This window comes from Numenius arquata, chromosome 24 (genome assembly GCF_964106895.1).
Source record: "Numenius arquata chromosome 24, bNumArq3.hap1.1, whole genome shotgun sequence".
Taxonomy (NCBI): domain Eukaryota; kingdom Metazoa; phylum Chordata; class Aves; order Charadriiformes; family Scolopacidae; genus Numenius; species Numenius arquata.
The window spans coordinates 274,663-300,047 of NC_133599.1; the positions used below are offsets into that span (position 1 = coordinate 274,663).

The window sequence follows — 25,385 nt, forward strand, 5'->3', positions numbered from 1 at the left end:
GCGGGGCGGGAGGGGGGTGGAGCCCGAGCGGGGCGGGGGTGGAGCCCGAGCGGGGCGGGACTGGAGGGGGTGGATCCATGTTGGGGGCGGTGCTACGTCGCAGCGTCTTCTGCGGGGCGGGTGCGCAGGCGCGTTGCGGCAGCGTCGATTGGCGGAGCGCCGGGGCCGGCGCAGGCGCAGAGGGCGGGGCCGCGCGCAGCATGGCGGGCCCGGGGCTGGTGGCCGGCGACGTGGTGGTGGACGCGCTGCCCTATTTCGACCAGGGCTACGAGGCGCCGGGCGTCCGTGAGGCGGTGAGTGCGGAGCGGCGGGGGCGTCCGTCGGGTGGTGAGCCGGGGCGGGGCGGAGAGCGCGGCGGGGGGCGGTCCTGCCTGACGCCCGGTTTGCGCTAGGCTGCGGCGCTGGTGGAGGAGGAGACGCGGCGGTACCGGCCGACGAAGAACTACCTGAGTTACCTGCCGGCGCACGACTACAGCGCCTTTGAGGTGAGCCCAGCGGCCGGGCCCGCCCCGCCCCCGGTACCCCGCTCCGGTACCCCCCGCCTGACCGCTTCCCTCCCGCAGACCGAGATCATGCGGAACGAGTTCGAGCGCCTGGCGGCCCGGCAGCCCCTGGAGCTGCTCAGCATGAAGAGGTGAGCCCAGGCGGGCCCGGGGAGCGCTGGCGGGAGAGCCGTGCCCGCCGGGCCTTCTCCTGAGGTGGGCGGCCTCTTCCAGGTACGAGCTGCCGGCCCCCTCCTCCGGCCAGAAGAACGATATCACGGCGTGGCAGGAGTGTGTGAACAACTCCATGGCGCAGCTGGAGCACCAGGCGGTCCGCATCGAGAACCTGGAGTTAATGTCGCAACACGGCTGTAACGCTTGGAAGGTCTACAACGAGTAAGGCCGACATCTGCTTTGCCGATAGTTGAAGTTCTGACTTCAGTTTCTGTAGGTTTCTTAAGTTCTTCTGTGTAAGTCCAGTGGGGATCTTCAGAGCATATCCTGGAGTAACTGACGCCCTGTGAGAGAGCTCTGTGTGGAAGAAAAGGGGTCTGATCTGAAAGAGAAGGAGCCCTCAAGAAATAGCCTGTGTTTCAATACATCCCAGTCTTGAATCTTGTGAGTTATTGGGTAGAGGTTGGTGATAATGGGCTTTAATTGAGCATAACTAAAGGGAGTAATGACACTCTGCAAAATGATAATTCAGTAATGGAAATAAAGATGACTTACTACTGATTCTGCTCAGCCTGGAGCTGTTATTAATAAAGCTGTTCCAAAAGCCCAAATAAGTTGTAGACAGTGTGGCTGCAGGAAGCACCAGCGCTATTTCAGTCAGAGAATGTCAGTGCCCACTTCCAAGAGGGTTATTTTGGGCTTAGATAACAGTGTAGATAAAAGGAATGCGAAAGTTCCCTGTGGGAGAAGGCAGAGGGCTGCTCAGCTGAGGAGAGGGGAGGTGGTAGAGGCTCTAGTGGCTCGCATGTGTGTCAGGAAGCAAAAAGAGCTGTTTGTGCTCTGACGGTGTTACATGAGGGAAACAATAAAAATTGGTTACAGGTAATTTTAGAATTAAAATTAGAAGGTGGGTGATTGGTAGGGGGGTGTTATGATACCATTCTAGTCAGAATAGCACGAGCATATGGTACCAAGCTCGAAGATAAAACCTGATCAGGTGACGGATATGATTTGATCACGCTGTCTGATGGCAAGGGCTGACCACAGTGGCTCTTCAAGGTTTATGTCTTAAAACTGCGTGTGTTACAACTGGAGTGTTTTGGCGTTGTGTCATTCCCTTCAGGAGCAAAGAGTACAGACTGCGCCGAGAACGAGTTCTCTGGTGCTTGGGTCGAAGTGGCTTTAACTCTGAAGAGTTAAATGGGTCTGATCTGGCAATTGTATGTTTTCCTAATGTTTTGCTTGCATTTTGCTATTAGGCATCTGGTTCATATGATAGAACAAGCCCAGAAAGAGCTTCAGAAATTGAGGTGAGCCATTCTTTTTCATATTTCCATACTCAAGTTGGAAGGAAAGTGAATCTCTCTCCCCTCCCCCCTCAGCTATAGAAAGGCTTGTGTATATGCTGCTGCCATGGTCATAGGAAAAAAAGACCCAGTAATAATAATTAATCTGACCTTGCCCTCCCCAGGTGGTTACATTCATAATACCTATTCAAACTCTGTGTTTGGTTTGGTTTTGCTTTGTTTTGTGTGAGCCTCTGCTTTGAATGGAACGGATTCTGGTGGAATGCTCTCTGAAATGCGGTTGTATTTTCTTGTCACTGCTGACAGACTTTTATTTAGTGTGTGTGTCTCAGTGAAGTTACGTTCCCTGATGTTAGGTTTGGCCTGTCATTTTAAAGTGGATGCTTTAATGAGTTTAGAGCGTGGATTACTCACGGATGGAGGTTGTAGTATATTGAAATATGTTACATCCATCTATATGTTGCAGTTACGGTCCTGGCTACACAAGTGTTTCCTGGTAGTATTTTTAGGGATTATGTGTATTTCAAAATTAGCAGAAAATACTACAAATTTTAAGGAAAGGAGACAAAAATACATAGATCTTTTTCTCCACAGGAAAAACATTCAAGATCTGAACTGGCAACGAAAGAACATGCAGCTCACAGCTGGGGCTAAGCTACGGGAAATGGAATCTACGTGAGTGTCTCGAATTTTTCTGCTAAACCTTCCACAAGTATATCCTTTGCCTGAAACTCTTCTATGCAGAGCATCAGTGATCTTTAAGTACTGTAGGATGTTACCACGCGAATACTGTTGCTTTGCACAAAGTGTTTTATAGTGTTTTTTACTTCTTTTCCCTTCCAGATGGGTCTCTCTCGTCAGTAAAAACTATGAGATTGAACGAACTATTGTGCAGCTAGAAAATGAGATTTCACAAATCAAACAGCAGCATGGAGAAGCAAACAAGGAGAACATCCAGCAAGACTTCCAGTGACTTTACTCTTACTGCAGCGTTAAGCAAAACAAAAAGCTTTGGAGGTGCTGTTTGTAGACACCGCTAGTTGTGGTTGTGTAAGGTGATAAAAAGGTATTCTCTTTGTTTCTTTTCCTTGTTTTAAATTCTAGGAGGCGGCAGGGCAGGCTCAGAATGCCCTGCTCCGGTGTACGTCGGGCACAGTGAATTGTGCTGTGAACTGTTTCAGTTTTTATGCACCTGAAGTAGGAGATCTTTAAACACAAACCTGTTCCCTGTTTCTGCATTTTCCCCGATGCCCTGAATAAACGCTGGTTTTTGTTATCCGTACATTCTGGTCCCGGTTTGAGCCCAGCCTGGTGCGGGGGGGGGATGGGACGTGCCCCGCGGACCCCGGACCCTGCTGGGCGGCCGGGGAGCGTCCAGCCCGGGGCTGCTCGGCGTCCCGGGTCCTTACCGGCCCCGCGGGAGGCTCCAACGGTAAACGAACACCCGGTAGGTACTCGCGGACACGGACGGGACGTCCCGCCAGACCGCGGCGCCTGCCATCCCCTCCCTCCAGTGCGCCTGCGCCGTGACCGCATCGCTGGAGCTCCCGCGGCACCCGGCGGGTCCACCGCCGCCTCCCCCGGGCTGCAGAGGGCGGGGTCCTCGCCCGGCTCCGCCGCTCCTTCTCCAGCCGCCTCCGGGGGGCGGGACCTGCTCCCTGCCGCGCGCTCCGCCCCTAGCGCTGCGGCTGGCGATTGGCTGGGAAGCCGCTGCCACCGCCCAATGGGGATTCCCCGCGAGGTGCAGCGACGGGCCCGCGCCCCGCTCCGCCCGGCGCTACGTCACGACTTGTCTCTCCGGTCGGGCCCGTCACGGCCGAGCACGCGCTCCTTCGCACGGCCCCGCGGGCAGCGCCCCGCGCGCCTGCGCGAGCCGCGGCCCCCTCCTCCCTCCCCCCCTCGGGGCGCGCGCACGGCGCGTGGTGACGCCGTGCGTGCGCGGCGCGGGGAGTCGGGTTCAAAGGAGGAAACATGGCGGAAAACAAAGGAGGCGGCGGCGGCGGGGAGGGGGCTGCCGAGGCCGGGCCGGGTGGCGGTAGCGGCCTGGAGCCTGCAGCAGCCTCCCCCTCCGGCGCCGCGCCGCCCGCGCTCGCCGCCGCGCCGCCCGAGGAGCGGGAGAGCCCGGGCGCGGCGGCGACGGCGGCGGAGCGCGGTCTGGGGGAGGCCGAGGCCGAGGCGGCGGCGGCAGGGCCCGGTGTCGCTCCCGGGCCGGGCCCCAGCCCGGTGCCCCCACTGACGCCGGCGGCGCCAGCGCCCTTCTCGCTGCTGGACACCTGCGCCGTGTGCGCGCAGAGCCTGCAGAGCCGGCGGGAGGCCGAGCCCAAGCTGCTGCCCTGCCTGCACTCCTTCTGCCGCCGCTGCCTGCCCGAGCCCGAGCGGCAGCTCAGCGTCCCCGTCCCCGGCGGCGCCAACGGCGACGTCCAGCAAGGTGAGCGCGGGGCGGGATCCCCGGCGGGACCTGGGCTCGGGGGATTCTCTCTGGCAGCGGCGAGCGCTCGGCCTCTGTCCCTCCGGGGGGAGCCGCGGCGGTTACCGGCCCGGTGTGATCGCCGGGCCCCGGAGCGGCCTCGACCGCACGTGTCCCGCGGCCCCGATCCGGGCTCTAACCCACAGCGCCCGGCTCCTGGCCCCGCGTTCTCCAGCGACGGCTGAAACTTGGGCGTTCTTGGAATTAAAGTGTAAATCGTATGTGCGTTTTGCTTAGTTGTGGCTTTCCGGGGTGCTACAGTAGAGGCGTGTCTGTGGGAGATGTTCAGCAGTTCTGTGGCACTCGAGAAGAGATTTGTCCGAGTGAAGCGCCATCCCCTCTGGCTGGAGGGCCTGGGACCCCTCTGGCTGCAGCGCTACGCGCTCGGTTGGACGCGCTGCCTGTGGCTCACCTGCCTTCAGGGGGGTGCTTCCGAGGACCGAGGTTAAACACTGCACTGCTGTTTGTCAGTTTACTTGTTGAGCCTCTGTACTTCATACGTGACTTTAGTGCCGTGGAACAAGCGCAGACTGCTCCTCCTAGGTGTTTGTATTGAAATCACAGCTAAAAATTATTATTTTATATGTTCACGGATGGAATTGAAAAGCTTCTGGAACTTTTAATGGAGTGACTCACATGGTGTGGTCTACAGACCAAACTAGGGCCCTAGTTTTAGTAAGTGGTTTTGCAGGTCTTAACTGGGACCTGTGGTCAAAGAGACCTTGTTTGGTGACATCTTTCTGGTTTTAGCAAGGACTCAAGCCTTTCCTGTATTGCACAGTGAAGGAATTAACCTGGCTTGGTGGTGGTTCTTTCATCCAAACTGTTCAGAATCTGTTCATCTAGGATGTGGTCTTAGAAAGTCCATCGGTTTTTAAAAGACGATGCATTAAGTATTGTTCATAAACATCCGAAAGCACTCAGTTGGTCTTGTGATCCTGCTTGTTAAATTCCAAATTCTACATTTGGCATTATGTATACTAGTGAAAGATGCACAACTTGGAAAGCTAGGTTTATTTTGCTAGTAATTAGCAAGATTATCTGAATCCCTCTAGGTCTGTTGGGAACAACACAAAGTGTAACTTCTGAAGTATATATGAACTGGAATATCAATTCTTGTTTAGGAATGTTTGATTTTCTGCTTTGGTGAAATAAGGATTCATCTTTGGATTGCTGCATCAAAAGCTCTCGGGTGACGTGAGCACGATGTACGTGTAGGAGAGTCCAGGAGAGTAAACTGGTAAAGGTGTGTGTGATCCATCTGCTCCGCTTTGTAAGTCTGTGGGAACAAATGTATTAGTCCAGCAGGTCAGTTAAGGAGGAGACACTGACCAGCCAGAAGATGCGGTTTTGCAGACAGCTCTCTCTGCACATTGCACATGGAATCAGGTGAACAGCTCCTGAAATGCTTAATAGTCAATCAGGTACGAAATGGACATTCTCAAGGTGCAGAGAAGCACTGTGTTCCTTAGTCATGCAGGTTCCTTCCCTGTTGGTGTGGGTTTTGATAGTCGTGAAGTGTTACTTCCACTTCTGCTTCTCCAGTCTCTAACCACGAGCAGGTGTTTTTCATGAAGGAGGAGTGAGTGGGAAGTGGCACCTGTAGCTGTACCTGGAGCAGGTTACGCTTCGCTGTAGGCTCTCGCTGCTGGACCACAGAAGAATGGCCTTGATTCTTAAAAGTTTGAGAAACAGTGACTAAAGTTTAAAACAGTTATCTAAAGTTGTGGTTTGCTGTATCATAAAGAAGTAACTAATTAGATTAATACCTATTGCACTGGTGAAATATTTTTTTTTGCTGTAGTTTACATTTATGTTGGGGGGGAAATCATAAGTACTTTGTTTTATGTATTTAAAGCATGTATTTTAATGTCATTTATTTAACATAAAAAGTAGCATCTTGTGTTCCGTTTAATGACTTAATAGATCATTGAAATGTGCATTTTATTTGGTGGATAGATGATTTCTTGATGCCTGGTGTTTCAGCTGTCCAACTGGACTCCTCCTTTCAGATTGAAAAGGTTAGAAGAAAATGCCATCTTGTATTTGTATCACGGTACTCTGAAAAATGTTTATTTCTAAGTTAGAGATTTCAGACAGTTACAGATACCGCAAAACAACTTTTTATGCACCCGCTGCTGCTTCTGCTCCTGGGAAGAGGTTGTTTTGAGGTTTCACTGCCTCACGGAGATATTTGCAATATCTCTTAAGACGATTATCTTAATGGAGAGAGTGTGTGGCTCTCCCAGCTAATGTCACGATCTTCATTAGGCTGAAAAACTAAAAAAAAAGCTGCAAGATGCTTTCAGAGAGCCTAAGGGAAACACAGAATTGGTTAATGTGAACGTATGTATAATTTGAGGAATGATACATTTACTATTGAGTGCTATAATATATAATATTGTAAATTATTTTGATATGCTGAATTCAACTCCCATACCCAGTGTTTGTGTGTTTAGAAACAGTATGTTAATCACACCTTAAATTACGCAGTAACTATTTTTAATTTGCTTTGGAAGGGGGGACATAAAAATGGTTTGATGTCTATGAGAATCTGACATCACAAATTGAGTTTGGTGGTAGTTACTGTATTTTCAGTCTAGAAAGCTGAAAATTCCTGCACCAATAAATAGAGTGCTTAAGCTGTGTAAGCGCAGGCAGCGTAGTTCCAGTGAGTGTTAGTACACGTCCCCTGGACTCCCTTCACGCTTTAGCTTTCTCCTGTGTTGATGACTGAGGGTCATGAATATATGCTGGAGCCTAGCAAAGGCTGAGTCCTGAAAAGTGTTCAGTTTATATTCTGGATTTACTAAAAAATCTTGCTCCGAAACTTAAATTTCAGTCTAGATTAGTAGTGCGTTTTAAAATAATGGTTTTATCTAAGAAAATTCTAGGCATGTGTTATTTCTTATAAGGATTGATGTCTATAAACTGGTTTTCCTTCTTAATTTCCTTATAAAATATAATGTGTTATGGGTTTCATGTATGACAGTTGTGATATAAACAAGGATTGTTTGTCAAAAAGAAAACAAAAGTTGAGTTGGGAATGCACCTTGAAAGCAGGTTTTTTTATAATGTACTTGTATTCTGATAGGTTTCAGTCTGATTGTGTCACTCAACCTGTGGGGGTTTGTTTCAAGGTCTGATCACTGAAACCAGAGCAGGGGGTTTGCTGTACGGCTGTGCAGGAACGCTCTCGGACCCGGGCGTTTGAGAGAAGTAAATACTATGCACGTGCGGGAACTACTTGTGGTGTTCTCGGCCAAGAGAGGAGACCTGGCAGAGATCCCTTCCTTAGAGCGCTGTGGACGTGCCAAGTTTGAACTTAAAACGGAAGTTTGAGTTATTAGATTGCATGAGTGCTTGCAAATATTTCCTGAACTGTGAGGCTTTATCATCATTATAACGATGTAAACATCTGAAAGGATTTTTAATTTTTTTTTAATATTCATTTAGCGCTTTTGTGTTGGGAATCAGCCTGACACATTTCAACCCAAAACAAACGTGTGTGTTTAAAACCAGATGTCTAAAATGAGGCTGTTCACTCAACAGTAATTAGGGTTGTAGAAGGCTGATGACTTGATTGTTGACCGATGATGTGGTAGAGTTTTTGAATAAGCTTTGAGAGATACTTTGAATTTATAAATTTTGACCTTTTGGGAAGACTCCCCGCGTTCCTGTGGTGGAGCGCGTTGTGTGCGTGCCATGGCCGCCCGCGCTGGGATCGATGAGCTCCTCGCCCTCAGCAATACCCTTTATTTTGTTGCCAAAGGTGATCTTGGTGTTAGAACTTCAGCGACTTTACTTTCCGTTGTTGCTTTTGTCCTCTGTGAGGTATCAGAACTGTTCTGTTGGGCTGTGGCGTGTTCATTTTAAGTTGACTGAAGTCAACAAGGGAATGATAGATCCTTTAGGACAGCAGCTCCTTATACAAGTTCACTGTTCTGGGTCCGCTGGTGTAATGTCTGCAGCGGGTGGGTGAGTTTCCCTGGTGAGCTGTAACCGTTCCCCTTTCCTTCCTCTCCACTTCCCCTCCCTGGAACCCGGGGCTGCAGAGTGGGGGCTCCCAGCTGGCTTCACCCGGGTTTCTCCCAAAACTGAGAAAAACAGATGGAGAGGATGGTAGGACATGGGTTTGGCTGGGAAACAGGTTAATTCTTACTGGCCCAGGAAGCATCACCCTTCTACAGGTGGTCTCTGAAACGTCTGATGAAATTCCAGAAGGGAATCTCTGGAAGTGTGGGTCGGGAGCCAGGAATTAAGATTCAGAAAATTCCAGTTTTTTTCCTTCTTGTGTAAAAGTAGTAGGTAAGAGTTGAACACATACGGTCTTACTGGGCAGAATGTGTTGTGCCTGGCAGAGGTGTGCTGGGGGCAGATCAGTTGATTTGAACTGATGCTCAAAGTGCCAAGAGCCCGAGTTCCTTCACATCCAGCCGGAGCGGGTGAAGCAGCGGAGGAGTTTCGGCAGAAGCTTTCTCTGGAGAAGATTTCTCTGTTTTGATTCCATGAGGCTGGAAATAGGGAGAATTGAGCCTTTTCCCCCTCCATCTCTGTAGCTCCAGAGCATTTTTGAAATTTGGAAGAGTATTTTTGCATCATCAGGATTAAGACGTCAGACTGGAGAAATGAATTCTAAGCAGGCCTTGAATAAATTTCCTGTTGAAAGTAGTTCAAGATGAAGGCTTTCATAGTAGCGTTAACCTGTTGAGAAAAATTACCTGTTTTGGGATGTGTGCAAATAGCCATCAGAGAAATGTTGTTACCCTTGGGAAATTTTAAACATAAATACAAGGTATATCACAAATACAAGGTATTCTCATAGTCCGGAGTTACAATTAAGAAAAATACTTCCGTTGCAGCTTTCGGTGTTAGTTGGCAATGGTAGATTAAAAGTGTCTTCCCTTTGAAACCTTAAGTTCTTTAAAATGTTCCATTGTGATTTGCTGCTCGATTATGTTGCAGATTTTTTAGCAGTCTTTCTTTTTTTTTATGGAAACAAAATTACTTTTTCTCCTCAATTTACTTTTGTTTTGCACTTTCTGACATCCTTTGATGTCTGTGGTCTGGTTTAGTGTGCTTTATCTAAATCATAAGAAGTTAAAGGGATTACATAGATGCTGCTCTCATTAGTGTTCTTAATAAAGTCTTTGACAAATAAGAATGTCCAATGTGTGATGTAAGGAAGACGTGACTTCTGGCAGCCTCACAACGACGGGTTCCACGCGTGTCGTGCAGTGAAATCGGTGCTTTTTGTCTCTGCGGGTCAGGGCTCTTCCCATGGTCTGTGTGTTCTCCTGGGGCAGGAGCTGGGGCCATTCCAGAGTCTCCCTCTTGTACGGATTGTCCGTGGTCTTGCATTTTTTTCCACGGCCTGATGAGCGGAGTTGTGGGCTCCCGTGCGGGGAGGTTCTCGGGACATGCCCGCTGTGCTGGAGCTCCGGCAGCTCCCAGCCGACTCCTGCAGAGCTCCCACAGACCCACCCTGACGGCGTTCCTGCGGGATGGGCTCCTCTCCGTTCTCCTTCGTGGTTTTCTCCAGCCCAGAGTAGTGTCCTGGGCCAATTGCTCCTCCTGACGGTGTCAGAGAGGCTTTGGGAGTGTGTCGCAGGGAATCCGGGAGTTCCTTCTCCCTCTGTGTCGGGCTTTGGGAACCTGTAGGGAGGAATGGCTCCTGGTGCGAGAAGGTGGCCAGTGAAACCTGTCTCCTTTGGGTGGGGTTGACAGGCAGGGCAGGCTTTTCCAACCTGCTGCATTGGTGACTCTCACACCAAGTGTGTATGAAAGCTCTTGTGCGTGTCGGTACTGAAATACTGGTTATTTTTCACATGTTGCTCTTGAAGCATATTTCGTTTGATGAAACAGGGAATTTTTAGTTGGATTATTGTTGTTGCTCTGCAGTGAATCTTTGGTGTTCTGAAGCCATCGTTAATTTTAACACTTGAAAACACTAATGCTAATTTAGTACTAATGTAATTAATCTTCCCGAAATAAGTCCTACTGTTCTAACTGGATATCCACAAAGGAGTTGAGCATCATTTAATTACACTACTTTTCACAGTGGTTTTAGGTGTCCCAGCATATAAAAATACCCAATCATTTTGAAAGCTTCTCCTTGAAAATGATATTTGCAATAAAATAGTATAGGAACTTGATTGAAGACTAGTTGATGCTTCTGGGAAGAAAGTGTTAACCACTACCTTAGTGGTAAATCAGTTTTCAAACCTTTAACGTAGGTTGTTTATAGAACATCTTTAAATGTCAATTTGATTCATGTAGTAACCTCTTTGTGGCTCCACTGAGGATTTAAAACTCTAATTTACCAATTACAGAGGATAACAAAGCAGGATACGGAAAGGAAGGAGTCTGATTGATGTCCGGCGCTAAAGCTCCGTGTGTACACATCCACCAGTACACGCGCCGCAGGAAGGCGCGGGTAGTTGGCATGGGAGGATTTTTTGCCATCAACTCGTGGGTTTTTTTGGTATTAGCCTTCCCTGGAGAATACTATTTGAAAAAAACCTGAAACCTTCAGATAGTTTGTGTTACTGCTTCTGCCTCCCAGACCTCATGGAAATGGGTTATGCTGGAAAACATCCTCTGTTGTGTCTGGGAGAATATTGTGACACACTACTACTGAGGCGTTTTCATGAGTATCACTACAGTCACACCTGACTATCCAGGCACCACCGCTTAGTGCTTGTCTTGAGACAGGCTGGACAATGGATTGTTATAAAAAATAATTAACAGGTGTCTTGAGTTTAACAAACTAAAATGAGGAGAAAAAAAATACGATATTTGCTTGGCGAGAACAAACATTGACATTCATCTTTTGATTCTGTGCATGTTGGTTTTTGTGTCCTTTTTAAAACTGGAGAACTTTCTGTTTTGCAGTTGGTGTGATCAGATGTCCGATATGCCGCCAAGAGTGCAGACAGATAGATCTGGTGGATAACTACTTTGTAAAAGACACGTCAGAAGCACCCAGCAGCTCCGATGAGAAGTCAGAGCAGGTACGGCACTTCCCAGCTTGCTGGAATTCCCACGCTGGTTTTGTTTCTGTACGTGGTAATGCTTTCCAGGAAAATAGTGGTAACTGACTGTTTGCCTTTGTAGGTGTGCACAAGCTGTGAAGATAATGCTAGTGCTGTTGGATTTTGTGTAGAGTGTGGGGAATGGTTGTGCAAGACTTGCATAGAAGCTCATCAGCGAGTAAAATTTACTAAAGATCATATGATCAGAAAAAAAGAGGATGTATCTTCAGGTGAGTGTTTGGATATCCCTTAGTCCTGCCTGTGGTAAGAAACGTCTTCTCTTTGGCACATGTAAAAACAGAGAGGGAAGACTATTTGGGTAACAACCAGTTGTATGGCTTTCCCCAAAGATTTGGAAAAAGATCAGTAAAAAGCTACCAGTGCAAAATTGGTAGCTCTAAAAATAGAGGAAAACCTAAATTTTAAACTAAAATGGGTTATTTGCTGATACTTTGTACGGTTTGATGTCCAATGTAAAAAAAAAAATCTTAAGTACAGAAGAAACAGAATGAGACTGCAGTCTTTGGAAAGGATTTAGATCCATTCTTAATAATCCTTTTATTTAGTAGAATAACTAAATGGAGCGGTTGAAATCTGGAGAGCACTGACAGATTGGTAATCTTATCCATTGGCCATGGAAATTAAATTACACATTTTGCTGTCCTTGGCTATAAGGAGCAAATATTGTTTTCCCGGTAGAGAAGTATATGCAGCTAACCTTATAGCCATATTCAATATGATGTTACTGTTGTATTGATACTACTGAGTACATGTGGAATTTAAATTTATTTTAGGTTTAATATCTCTTTCAGTTAGTGAAATTTAATGTGCGAAGTGTGTATACAGTTTGTTTAGACAGGCAGCTTTATTAGAAGTTAATTCTTAATCTCTTGTTTGACTGTATATAATTTATAGCCTACTGATGCAGTGTGGAAAACATCCTCAAAACAGGTAAAAGGTAACTAGATTTTAGCTTAGAAGATTTTATTTGTAAATGGGATAAAAGTTCTGATTTAAAGACCTGTAGGTTCTGCACAATCTGGATCTATATAAAGACTGATCATATTGAGGAAGGGAGATCTTGACATTTTTCTCTCTTTCTACATTTAAAATAAATTAAGATCTTCCTGATTGTTTCGTTGTGCCATTTCAAAGGCGTTACACTGCTTTGCTTTCTGCCAACTCTCATCAACTTTATACTAGTAGTTAAAAAGTTTGCTATTGAGCTTAGTTCTTTTAGACAATGATCTTATTTCACTTGTTCTATCAAATAAACTTCATTTTTGGAGGAGTTTCTCTGTATGTCTTAATGAGTATTGTTTAATAATAAGTATTACCTATTTAAGTTTAAAGGTATTAATCCTCTAGATGAGAAACCCTTAAGGTGAAATGAAATTACAGGGCCCTAGGAAGAGTTACCAATGCTTTTCATTAGGAGTGCAATATTGTGACTGTCAAGGTGATGCCGTAGCTCTGCTTCCCCTTCAATAACCTGAGCGGGGAGGTGCCAAAAAATGGCTGTTCCAGTAAAGTAAGCTCTATCAGAAATGTGAGTTGGTGTTTTTGGGGGTATGTGCCCCCGTGCAGTCGATGTGCTGGGATTTGGCAAGGATACAGCCTTCTGTGACCTGATGGACAGCGGTCCCCTAACTCTCTTGATTGTGGGCAATGACTGACTATGCATTATTTGCTCAGAGAGGCTTGTTCTTGTCTGTCTTGTTAGACTCTAAAATATGCCCTGGAGACTTTAAATTTCTATTAATGAGTGTCAGCTGCAGATTCATGAGCTCTTTTTCTTTACAATAACTTGCATGGTATAACAAGCTTCAGAAGTGCGGGAGACTGAGGAAGACATTCACGTTTTGAACCTTACCTCTCTTATGTTCCAAAGGCTGCTTTCCTCTGTGCTGAGCTCAAAATATCTTTAGAAGACTGTGCAGCACTTTTTATTAAACTTGGAGCTGGTTTTTGACGTTATCTGTTCTTTACTTAAGTGGAAAAGTTAAGTAGTTTAGCTGGGGTTTAAGTAACTCTAAACACAGGCAATGTTTGCTTTGCATTTGCCACTTCAGTTGCATATGACTTAATGAGGTCATAAAGGTTTTGAAGTGATAATTTAGAAAACCTATGGGTGTTTGACAGTATAAAAGTTTGTGAGGTTTCATTCGTTCTTCAGTGTGTCAGAAGTGAAATTGCATGCAATTTAATGTTTAAACACATGTACAGGATCCTGGTGTTTGTGTACACTTTGCTGGTGTCTCTTGAGTGTTTGTGACAGGAGAGGAGTTTCTCTTCCTCCTCCCCTTTGAATGCAATGAAGCACAAACAGCTGTAAACCACTGGCACTGTAAATACTTCAGTGAGAACGTACTCATGTACCTGTAGGGTGAGAACGGGTCTGTAGTTGTCTTTGTCTGAATTCTTGGCTGTTACTTAGCTTGGAAGTTAGTAATTTTGCTCTTCAGATTGTCTAAATTTTATTTTAAAATGCAAAAATGGTTTATTTTTAAAAACAGAGGCCGTGGGAGCATCTGGTCAACGTCCTGTTTTCTGTCCTGTCCACAAACAAGAGCAGTTAAAACTTTTCTGTGAAACCTGTGACAGGCTGACATGCAGAGACTGTCAGTTACTGGAGCACAAAGAACACAGGTACAAATGTTCCCATGTCTTAATTCCTGTGGTGCGCTTTCGCAGAGCGTGGAATGGCGTTGATGTCAAACAGTTGTGTCACTAAATACTGTTGTATTTACTCCCTGTTGGACTGAAACGATCCCTTAAAGGAGAACCTGTGTGGAGTGCTAAGAACTTAAAGTGATCGGTGGGTTGAGCTTTGTCAAGGGTCTCCGGAGCAGATTCCAAACACCGTGGTCTGGGGCAGTTCAGGGGGATTGAGGTGTTGACTGGGCTGGCATTGACCAGGGCTTGAACAGACATCGCCACAGCCCCGAGCACCCTGTGCTCTAAAGAAGCAAAAGTGATAGAGTGAGTCATGGACGAGGGAATTTTTTGAAAGGGCATATTTTATTATGCAACAGTCTTTCAATTTAGGGTAATTTTGTAAAGGAAGGTATAAATTTTGCCTCAGATTAATATATTTTTCTAGTAGAGGGAAGAATTGTTTGGGTTTAGTTGGTTGAAAGTTGCCTTATTCCAAGTAAAAAGAAATGATGCGTTTTGACTCGAGCTTACTTTTCTCTTGGCTGCTAGAAAAAGTTGGAAGCTCTTAAGATACATTAAAACTTCCTGCTTTTTAGCACCTCTGTCATATAGTTGTTTGGATAGTTGAAAAAGTATTTTGCAGTGTTATGATAGAGGATCTGGGGAAAAAAAAGTATTTATCAGCCACTGCAGCACAGCTTTTCCCAGTCACTCTACACGTAACACCTCTCTGTGAAGGTGCTTGACAGTATGTTGCAATATTGAATTTAGTGGTTTTTTTCCCAGAGTAGTGATTACTCTCATAGACTGCTGCAGCAGCCTAATGGAGAACTTTTACTTTTGAAATTAGTGCTATTAAAATATTAACAACCTTGAGTATTCCTGCTTTGTTCTTTCATAGCCTTGATCATAAATACCCTGAAGGACACTCTTGTCCAGAAGGCGCGGTCTCCTAGGATTTGTTCACTGACTTTTTCTAGTTGATTTCTTTGCATCTGTTTTGTGCATGATGCTAACGGATTAACAGATGTATCTTGTTCTACTTACCTGTTCTTTTCCAGTAAGAGAAGAGAATACCTTGCTATTAACATAATTTGTTGCAGAATATTTGTTAAAAATCGTTCTGTCTGCAGATGTGAATTACAGATGATTAGGGCGACTGCTTCGTCTGCCACGAAGTACAATTGAGGTTTTTATGAAGCTCACTAAATCGTTGAAGGAAAATCATGCCAAGTGGAAACAAGAATTGAATTTAATGTCCTGTTTACTTCTTACCTAAAATGCTAATAGTTTGCACCAAAGGAGAAGGAATCACCATTTCAGTAGCTACGTGGTCCAGTGTTCAGTTCAGGATTTCACATGGAAGAATTGCTGGCGATTCTGTAGAAAGCTGACGTTCTTTTAGCAGTCTAATGGCACGTGATTCCTCTAGTTTAGGTAGTTTTCTGTCCGCCCGTTTTGGAAGCTAGAACTACAATACAATATTTTAAAAAAAAAAAAAAGGAAAAGAAAAAGCACCCTTCTGTCACTGAGACTGAGGCATCTGAACTCCTGCGGCTGGAACTTGTCTGTTGCTGGTAGAAACTGAATGAACAGGAGCAGAGTCGTTTCTGTTGTGAATAGAGTTCTCTTTGCCCAAGTCTCGTTATCGTAACTGAGAAATTTGACTCAAAAAGCAGCGTTACTGTCAGTTTGATCATATACCCCAAAAGTCTTTTCCTGTTAGATTAGATTGTAATGTTCTCCTAGATTGGATAAAAGATGACACTACTTTCTTTTCAGCAGTGGTTGGGAGATGGTATGGGTTACTTCTGATGTGGCTTATAAGATGCTTCACTTTAGTTGTAGGAGTTCTCTGCCAATTTGAATGTTGGGATTTAGTGTAGTGAAAAAGGGAAGACAGTCTGGGAACCTGAGTTTTCCCTGTTGTTGACAAATTTTATTTCAGAGCATGAAGTTTACTTGCTGCAAAGGCAAGAAGTGGCAAGTGACTGACAGGAATCCTGGGTTTTGGGGGGAATCTTTGATAGTTGAGCAGTCGATCAGAAAAGATGAAAACTCTTGGAGCTACTTAATTCCTCTTTCCATTTCAACATGGGCGTTTTGCTGCTTTTGCGTTGTTAATTCCTCTTGTGATGCATAGTATGTTAGGAAAATGCAACTGACTTCGTTATTCTCCTTTGATGTAGCTACTTGCACTCTTCAGATAAAGGTGCCTTCGATAAAGTAGCTGTTTGGTTGAAGGACTTGGAAGGGAAAGATGTTCTTCCCTTGGAAGTACTGAAAAAATTATAAAAATTAAGTTTTTTTAATAGGAGTATTCTCTTTCAGATTAAACTAATTCAGTCAGATATGAGCAGTATAATTTCAGCTGAAAAACTGATTTTCTGGAATAGAGTGGGGTTTTTTTGTATCATTTAACGTGTGTTTAAGCTATCAGTGCATTTTCCTCATCTAACATTAACAAAATGATTTGTTGTACTCTGAAGTTTCTGGTATCTCCTTTGGTTATTCCATAGATTGCTGTCTTGTGGAACGACACAGGGCATTGTCTCCTGTGTGGTTGAGATTAAGAAGTGACCCACAGAGGTTCAGTCTTCTGGACACTTACAGAGGGTTTTATCAGTGCTGAAATGTTGTGCACACTGATTGGCATGCATATAGTTTGATTTTTCTGTGTTTTGTCATATTTTTTTCAAAATTTTGTAGCTTTACATCTAAATTGAGAATGCTTAGTTTCGGCACGTTGCTCCTTGGTAATTGATGTCATCTTTTGCCTGTTGAAAAGGTATCAGTTTCTGGAAGAAGCTTTTCAGAACCAGAAGGGTGCAATTGAGAACCTGTTGGCCAAACTTCTTGAGAAGAAGAACTATGTAAATTTTGCAGCTACCCAAGTTCAGAATAGGTAAGTACCCCAAAATGATTAACTGTTATTATTACATTGCCTTTTTAATGAATCACAGTAAGATGAATGTTGGGACTAGAATAATACTTACATTTTAGCTGATTCTGTATCTTTAGTTGTACTGGACTTAATTACTTTTTGTAATGTTTTCATCCCTACAATCCTGTGCATCTGTTGGAAGTTGTTACAAGAAACTAATGTCAAAGAAGACGTCTTTTATGGCAACTTTGGGGAGAACCAAAGATGTGACACATTTATTATGCTTGGATGATGGGGGAGGAGGGGAAGGGGAAAAAAAAAAAGAAAAAAAAGAATAATAAAGGCAAGACAAATCTGTCTTATGGTTTCCGCTAAGTTCAGGTCTAGGTGACAGAAGTGTTGGCTGTAGAAATAAATAAATTTTTCTTGAAATATTTTTGTTTCATTTGAATGCCTCTGATAATTGTGTAACAAAAACTTGTTTTGAAATTGAATAGGATTTTATTTTTATTTTTTAATTAGGCAGGCAAAACTTAGTGCAATTACCTGAAAGGAAGACAAGCTCTTCTTGAGGTAATTTAACTTAAGAATTCCAACGTTCCCTTAATTCAGTGTCATATTGAATATAGAGATGGAGAGAGAGAGAGAGCGCACATGATCACTGCTGGCTTTTGATCACTGGTGGTGCGTGGTGTGCTGCAGGTCCGGGAATTCCACCGTGATTCTTGGTGGTTTTGTGAGCCTTCTGCAACTTCTGTGTCACTTGCAAAATGACAGATGGTCAGGGATGGGAAGTACAAGGGTAGAAGGAAGTGTACCAAAGATATAAGGAGAAGTTCTGGTGCAAATTTTTAACTCCTGGTGGTACCATGTACATTTAAAACAAAACAAAAAAAAAAAGAGTTGGAAGGAGAACATACGACGTGACAGAGGGAAATGTGTGAAGATCTAAGCAATGGAAGCTTCTATGTGCTGATTCAGCGTGGAGCTCTTTGAAGGGACCAAAAAGAGAACGCCATTGTGAAGCAGGACAATCTGTAGTGTTGTTACAAAACGTTCTCTGATAAGAATTCAAGGCCCATACTGGGTGGTGCATATATGAGTAACACATTGTAATGGTTTTTTGCCTATGAGTTTCTGGCTTCACTGAAAACTCAGTGAATTTCTGCAGCCTGTGATTGGGTTGTATAGAGATCATGGTTATCTGCTGAGCCAAACGGGTGGTGCAAGTGGGACACTAGTTTTCTTTGACATGCCGCTCAGTTACCCTGAAGTGTAGGGTGCGCAATCCATTACCATAACATCAGCAGATGAAAAAAAATGTGTATTACAATAATGTTGTCAGTGTTGGCAGATGGTATGAAATTGCCACTGTGTGGGAGTGTGAAGTGTAAAATGGTGTTGAAGGAACAGCTGCCTCCTGGGATGGTTCTTCGGTGCCAAAGCCAAGAACGGATCCCTAGGGACTTAATGAAGGGTTGGTTGAATGTTTTTTGGAGTAAAAGACCAGGTTGTGCTGTCACGAAAAAGCACGTGTCTAAGGTGCCTTAAAGGGCATTTGACACCAAAATGAAGATCGTTATCAGACAAATGAGTGTTGGTCTTGTGATGCTGTCAGGATGAGTGACGTCACAAGTTCAGATGCTTGATCCGGTAGCAAAGAAGCCCTTTAGAAAAGGACTTTAAGAAATGCTGTATCTCAAATTCTCTGGACAAAGCTCAAGATGTTTTTCTTGAGTCTGAAGAAGTTGAAAATAGTGAAGACACTAAAACTGAGGGAGAAGGACAGTGATGGAAGTGATGAAGGGATGCGAGGTATAAAAAACTGAAAGGCAGTAGTAGTAAAGCACAAGAGAATACTGTAGACTGATGTCAGGCAAATTGTTAGTGAAATGTTTATATCCTTATTGTGTATTAATTGCAGGTATGTAATAACCTTTTTCTTACAAGATTTTTCTTTTTGGGAGATGGAGGGATCCATCTGAAGTGCAGGATTGACTTCCTTTCTGGTTAATATGCAATAGCATAAAAGTTTAAGGCATCACATATAAATTCTTTATAGTGAAAGAGACATGGTACGGAGATAAATATTTATGTGTATGTACACACATGGTCTTGGCTGGGTATGTCTGTATGTGTAAACATATAAATAAAGTGTATAAACCACAAGGTCTGTTTCATATTATTTTAAGTAAAACACCAATTGTTAATTGAGAAATTAATTGATTCCAGACTGTTTAATTCTTTTCCAAAAACTGAAATTTTTCAATTTCTTTGAAAAAATTAATTAATGATGATTTCTCTGTTAGAAATCAAACAAGCTATAAATTTTGTGCTTATCGGAGCTTCTTCAATACAGAAATTGCTCCTTCACTCCTTAAAGGCAGGAAGATGCCTGTGGTGTTTAGTATTTGGCAGCATAGTCTAGAGCGACTGCCTGACAATACATTTATCTTTTTTTTTTTTTTTTTTTTTTTTAGGATAAAAGAAGTAAATGAAACTAACAAACGAGTAGAACAGGAAATCAAAGTGGCTATATTCACCCTCATCAATGAAATCAATAAAAAGGGAAAATCTCTCTTACAGCACCTTGAGGTACAGTTAAGAGAAAAATTAATAGTGTTTTTCACGGTTTCCAGTCCCCGATTGAGAACTCACATTCTATGTTTGAAAACAGATTTTTCCTACACTTTAATACCTCTGAGAGAAATGGTAGAGTGGAATAACAGAGAATTATTACTTGATGGTTCTCGCCACTCCGGATATGAGCATTAGTATAAGCTGCTTGGCTTGTGACATTTTTCTTTTCCTCTAAGAACTGTGACAGGGGTTTAGATTTTCCTCATAAATCTGAAGCCTGCGTTGTAATAAAGGTTTTGTTTCTTTGTAGAATGTCACGAAGGAGAGACAGATGAAGTTAATACAACAACAAAATGACATCACTGGTCTTTCACGACAAGTGAAGCATGTGATGAACTTCACTAATTGGGCTATTGCAAGCGGCAGCAGTACTGCTTTGCTGTACAGTAAGCGGCTGGTAAGGAAGTGTCCTCCAACTGGGCTGTGCAGGGCAGGAGCATTTAGTCAAAGAATTGTCTAAGTACTGTGTAGCTTCACCAGATTATATCCAAGGAAGAGACAAGGAGTTGTTTGTGCTTCATTTAAAAAACAAAACAAAACTTTCTGTAATAATGGGATAAATTTCCCAACTTGTACACCACATTTCATATGTAAATTAAGGACTTGACAGTAGAAGGAACGGGGTCAAGCTCTGTGAAGGCATCTCAGTGTTTCACTTGAGTCATTGCAGAAGCAGTATTATTGTATAACAGTACTTCGCTGTAATCCTTCAAGTTGAGTAAAAAATTAGTAATACAGTGGATGGTTTTCCTGGTGAATTGAGTACTTTCCAGGCTACCAGCCAAATGTGCTATTGCCAGTCCTTGCTGGTGATCAGCAGTCTAAACTCACTGGGCAAATGCATGCTTCTTAACGTTCTCCATTCTTTATTTCGTTGTCATCAACACTCTTGTTTTTGCTTTCCATTAGATAACATTCCAGTTACGTCATATTTTAAAGGCACGTTGTGATCCTGTCCCAGCTGCCAATGGAGCAATTCGCTTCCATTGTGACCCTACGTTCTGGGCAAAGAACGTCGTCAATTTAGGTGAGAAAATTGTGTTTATCCATTCAAGGAGGTTTATGTGCACAGTAAACAAACTTTCCATTGTATAAGTAGCGGTTTAAAACCGACACTATTTCTTCATGGGCAGTTCCTCAAGCAATTTTTGAGTGCTGCTACCCTTGGAGATTAGTGAAGTAGGAAAAAGCAAGGCTCTCCAGAAGAGAGCTTCAGATGTTGTTTGACTAGGAACCTGGGGCAGGCAGGGGAAGTTATATAGGAAACAGAACAAAAACTCTTCAACCTCAATGACACGCAGATTCCAACGACTACATGTTCTTAAAAGAGACTTAAAATTTCAAACTTAAATTGCTTTATTGCTGTCCCCAAGGAAACTGAATTAGAAACATCTGAATATTCTACATTTATCAACCTTAGCATGATGATGGAGATTTAACTGCTTACTAGTTCTTTTTTTTGTTTTGTTTAGGTAACCTTGTCATTGAAAATAAACCAACTCCTACTTACACTCCTAATGTAGTGGTTGGACAAACTCCTCCAGGAACAAACCACATCAACAAAGCTCCGGGACAAATCAATCTGGCGCAGCTCCGGCTTCAGCACATGCAGCAGCAAGTGTATGCCCAGAAGCACCAGCAGCTGCAGCAGATGAGGATGGGGCAGCCGACAGGGTCCGTTCCCAGGCAGAGCAGTCAGCAGGTCTTGCAGCAGCAGGTAAGTGTCTCCTACGTTCTTATTTCACCTTTTGCCATAACACTGAGACTTAAAATTGCCCTATGAAATGTAATCTTGCAAAGCAGTTTATAAAGGTGAAAATCTTTTGAAATTTGACATACTTTAAATGTGACAACTATTGGCTTTTCTTGATGTTATGTAACTAGTAAACCTACTACTGTGGAAAGAGATTGGCTTCTTTTTTCCATGTTAAAATAAAAAATTTTAAAAAACAAAAACCCTTGCAGCCTCCCAGGTTGATCAGCATGCAGACCATGCAGAGGGGTAACATGAACTGTGGGGCTTTCCAAGCACATCAGATGAGAATGGCTCAGAATGCTGCTCGTATACCAGGAATACCACGCCACAATGGACAACAATACTCCATGATGCAGCCTCACCTTCAAAGACAAGTATATCCTGTGTACACGCTTCATTTGTGCCATTGTGCCAAACTTTCATTACAATCGGTGGTACCTCCAGCTGTAAACGTGTTTATCTGCAACACTTACAATGCACAGCTACACACGTTTATATGCTTTTTCATGTTGCATACTGTACTTTTTTGCTGAACATAAGAAAATTCAAATGTTAAGAATGAAAATGAATTCTAATGTTCGTATTGCATTTAGTTCTGGGAAAGAAAATATTTCCTTCTTCACTTTGCAGTGACATTCAGCTTTTGGGTTTCTTAGAGAATAGTCAGGAATAATGAAGTGCAAAGTGGTGTAGTTGAGGGTTTTTAATTAAACCAAATTCTAAAGTGTTTTAAAATTCAAACCTGAAGCATGGTGCAAAGCTCTGCATGCCTTTAAGAATAAAAATTCTTGACAATGAATGTTAACATAAATGACTTTATAATACTTGAAACAGTCACTTTTTTTCTTAAAAAAAAGTTTGTAGACAGACATACGGACTCTGAAATTGTCTTTGGAGGAAGTAATTGCTTTAAGAAAATATAACTGTATATGAAAATAATTTGGTGGAAGATGTACTGTATATTTAAATATCTAGCCACATAAACTGTTTTTTCTTTCCAAGGAAATAAAAATAGCAGTTGCTTTGCATTCAGTGCTGTCAGGTTATGTTGATAGAAATGTGAGTTTATATGTTCTTCCCCCCCAATTTTTTGTTGAGGACTAGCATGTAATGCACGTGTTGCAGTTCTATGCGCAGTGACTGTCTGGTCTGTCCGTAATGTAGTCATGGTCTCTTCTCTTTTCCTACAGCATTCTAACCCTGGCCACGCGGGGCCTTTTCCAGTTGTCTCTGTGCACAACACCACCATTAATCCAACTAGTCCCACCACAGCAACAATGGCGAGTGCAAACCGTGGTCCAACAAGTCCGTCTGTTACAGCAATCGAGCTCATTCCTTCTGTAACAAACCCAGAGAATTTACCTTCCCTGCCGGACATCCCACCCATCCAGGTCAGTGGAGAAGACCAGGCACTTATGCGATGGGTGAAGTAATGATATGCTTTCCTTTCTGTATCGTTTTAAAGTCAAAGACTTAAAATCTTTAGCCCTTGACTTGGACATGCAACTATTTTCACTATATTGGGCTGACCTGCTCCACCTGTGTTAACCTTGAGATTAGTCAGTATTTAATGGCTGTCCTGTAGTAAAATTGATACTTGGATCCGTTAATCCCAAGTCCTGTGTTCACTTCCTTTCTTCCCCAAGACTATCGCACGGGAAGGTATCACTAGAATAGTTGAATAGTTACGTATGTTCAGTGCCATGAATGGTGATTTATTCGGAGTTAAAGTTGCCTGGCACTTCTCTGTGATGTTCCCAGACGTGACAATCAAATGCAGTAAGTACAGAGAAGAGGTGTCCTACTGCCCTGCTTCTCTCTGCTGGCGTTTCCTCAGCACTGCCCTGTAGTGTGGCTGTAATCGTAAAAGGGGGCCAGTCTTTACGTCAGCGCTGGATCTGGTGAGCTTCTGCAGAACTCTTCAGCTGATAGTTCCACACACAATCTGAGGGATGTTTTGATGAAGTCAAGCTCGTTTGGAGAGGTCAGAAGCGTAATTTAATGTATGAGCGGAGGTAAAGAAAGTAAAAGTAATACATTTTCTGCAGGAGTGTTTGGGAGGCAAGGGATGGGAGGACGATGGCTTCGTCTTGAGAATAGGGTGTTCACATTGAAATGCCCATATACAGCATGGGAGATTTAGTCATGATACAGGAAACAATCACCTTAGAAAACAAAACCTGAATTTCATCCAAGCAGATGGTCTGCTGTAATACCCATAGCAACTTTTTAACTCTTAATCTACAGAGAGTCGTGTTCAAGGGTTGTGTGCTCAGTTTTCTTGTGAGGCTGCAGGTAATTTGCTAATGTAATAATAGTGGGGGGAAAAAGGGATGACATCTCTGAATGTGACCGATCTGCAGTGCTGAAGCTTTGTTCAGTCATTAGAACAAAACACGAGTGTAACTGGCCATGACTGATTCAGCTGAACATGTCTAAAGTTCATGATACCCAAATTAGAAATAGTTGTTAGTGGGATAGTCTAAAACATAAACATGCGATTTCTAGGTGAACTGAAAATGCAGAATTCTGTTAAGATGCTTTTTGTTATACCTGTTCAAATAATAGCTGTTATGGATTTTAGTTGATGAAAGAGTTGGGTAGGAAGCTGTTAGTCTCTCAAGTTGCTTGCACAGTCATAAAGATCCACTTTGAATACAATGTGTTTCAAACGTGTTGTTTGAAAGTTAATAGCTTTAAGCAGTTAAAGTAATAGGGTACCTGTTTCCTTATTTTTAATAGAAACTAAAATCTGTGTAAAAAGTGAATGGGAGGAAAGGAGACTTCACGTCGTGCTAAGGAAAAACAAGTTCATGGTTTCCTGTAATATCTTAATGGTGTCGGTAATCTGGTAGTTCGTATGACTAACGCCATCTGTACGACTAGCACACCGAACATCTGGGAACCAAAAAGTTTGCAATGACCTGGAGTAAAGTGCAACCTGTGACTGTACCAGAACTCAGATATTTATGAGCTTCTGAAAAATCTTGCTTTAAGTTTCTCGCTGTAGGTTTCTGTTCTGAAAGACTGATCTCTGTATGAAAATGATAATGGTGTTTGCTGATCTTCTGAATTCTTGAAGGGATAGTGAACAGTTCTGGTAAAGATACTGATCACAGTTTAAAGATGTGGACCTATTAAGAAACTTTAATTAGACCTCTCTGATTCAGACTTCTGGTTTTGCTTGTTAGCTTGAAGATGCTGGTTCAAGTAATTTGGATAACCTTCTAAGCAGATACATTACAGGCAGCCACCTACCCCCACAACCTACGAGTACCATGAATCCCTCCCCAGGACCTTCAGCTTTGTCTCCAGGGTCATCAGGTAAACGTGAAGGGTATTTCTAGTGATTCTGCAAAGTGATGGGTCCATGTTTCTGGTATTTAATTTAAAAATAATTATCTACTGTTTACTGCCAAAAGGGAAGAGGTATTTTGTTTAAAATTTGTTTTGCTCAGAAATAAATTATTCTGGAAATTCAAGTTTTACTCTCCTTCAGAAATATCTTTCTCAAAATCTGCATGCAAAACATATAGTCTGCTTTGCTTGGCTTAATTTGTGGATGTCAGTGGATAAAATTTGGGGACTTAATGGGCTGAGGGCTATCACACTGTTTGGATTAGTTGAAATAATTATTGGGGCTCTAACAACAGTATGTTGTCTGTTTTTATCTAATGTGATGTGCTACACCTTTGTTCTGATCAAACAACTGAGAGGGCAGTGAATTATTAAATTAGGATATTCTAGCAGCACTTCTGGTGTTACTCAACACTAGCTGTTTATTTTACTGAAGAATTGAAATTTGTATCAAGTCAACTTCTATGCTGCTTCTTGCAGGTTTATCCAACTCCCACACTCCTGTGAGGCCACCCAGTACCTCCAGCACAGGCAGCAGAGGAAGGTGAGTGTGTGATGTTAATGCTGCCAGGCTGAAAAGTCAGACGTGAAGAGTTCAAAAAGCGAATTGGCAATGGGTCAATGGG

At 43.4% G+C, this 25,385-nt stretch overlaps 2 protein-coding genes across 2 annotated transcripts in view; both read left to right on the forward strand.

Moving 5' to 3' along the window:
- The first annotated feature begins 141 nt into the window (after positions 1–141).
- BCAS2 (BCAS2 pre-mRNA processing factor) lies at positions 142–3,246 on the forward strand. The gene is made up of 7 exons (XM_074163267.1): positions 142–293; positions 393–485; positions 564–634; positions 717–878; positions 1,916–1,966; positions 2,558–2,638; positions 2,807–3,246. The coding sequence occupies exons 1-7, from the start codon at positions 201–203 to the stop codon at positions 2,934–2,936; spliced, it is 681 nt and encodes a 226-aa protein (XP_074019368.1). The 5' UTR covers positions 142–200; the 3' UTR covers positions 2,937–3,246.
- A 688-nt stretch (positions 3,247–3,934) lies between these two features.
- TRIM33 (tripartite motif containing 33) overlaps positions 3,935–25,385 on the forward strand; it is a 28,207-nt gene continuing 6,756 nt past the window's right edge. Inside the window, exons 1-13 of the mRNA XM_074163150.1 lie at positions 3,935–4,391; positions 11,325–11,443; positions 11,547–11,694; positions 13,981–14,113; positions 16,911–17,027; positions 19,487–19,601; positions 19,897–20,043; positions 20,556–20,673; positions 21,119–21,363; positions 21,612–21,776; positions 22,593–22,793; positions 24,594–24,726; positions 25,240–25,303. Coding sequence (XP_074019251.1) covers positions 3,935–4,391; positions 11,325–11,443; positions 11,547–11,694; positions 13,981–14,113; positions 16,911–17,027; positions 19,487–19,601; positions 19,897–20,043; positions 20,556–20,673; positions 21,119–21,363; positions 21,612–21,776; positions 22,593–22,793; positions 24,594–24,726; positions 25,240–25,303 — 2,162 coding nt within the window. The remainder of the gene's footprint in view (positions 4,392–11,324; positions 11,444–11,546; positions 11,695–13,980; positions 14,114–16,910; positions 17,028–19,486; positions 19,602–19,896; positions 20,044–20,555; positions 20,674–21,118; positions 21,364–21,611; positions 21,777–22,592; positions 22,794–24,593; positions 24,727–25,239; positions 25,304–25,385) is intronic.

Bases quoted from the DNA above. Each gene is read 5' to 3' on its own strand.
- BCAS2 (XM_074163267.1), top strand. From the start codon at position 201: ATGGCGGGCCCGGGGCTGGTGGCCGGCGACGTGGTGGTGGACGCGCTG. The intron at 635-716 runs GTGAGCCCAGGC...GGCCTCTTCCAG, and splicing joins GAGCTGCTCAGCATGAAGAG to GTACGAGCTGCCGGCCCCCT. The intron at 2,639-2,806 runs GTGAGTGTCTCG...TTTCCCTTCCAG, and splicing joins CTACGGGAAATGGAATCTAC to ATGGGTCTCTCTCGTCAGTA.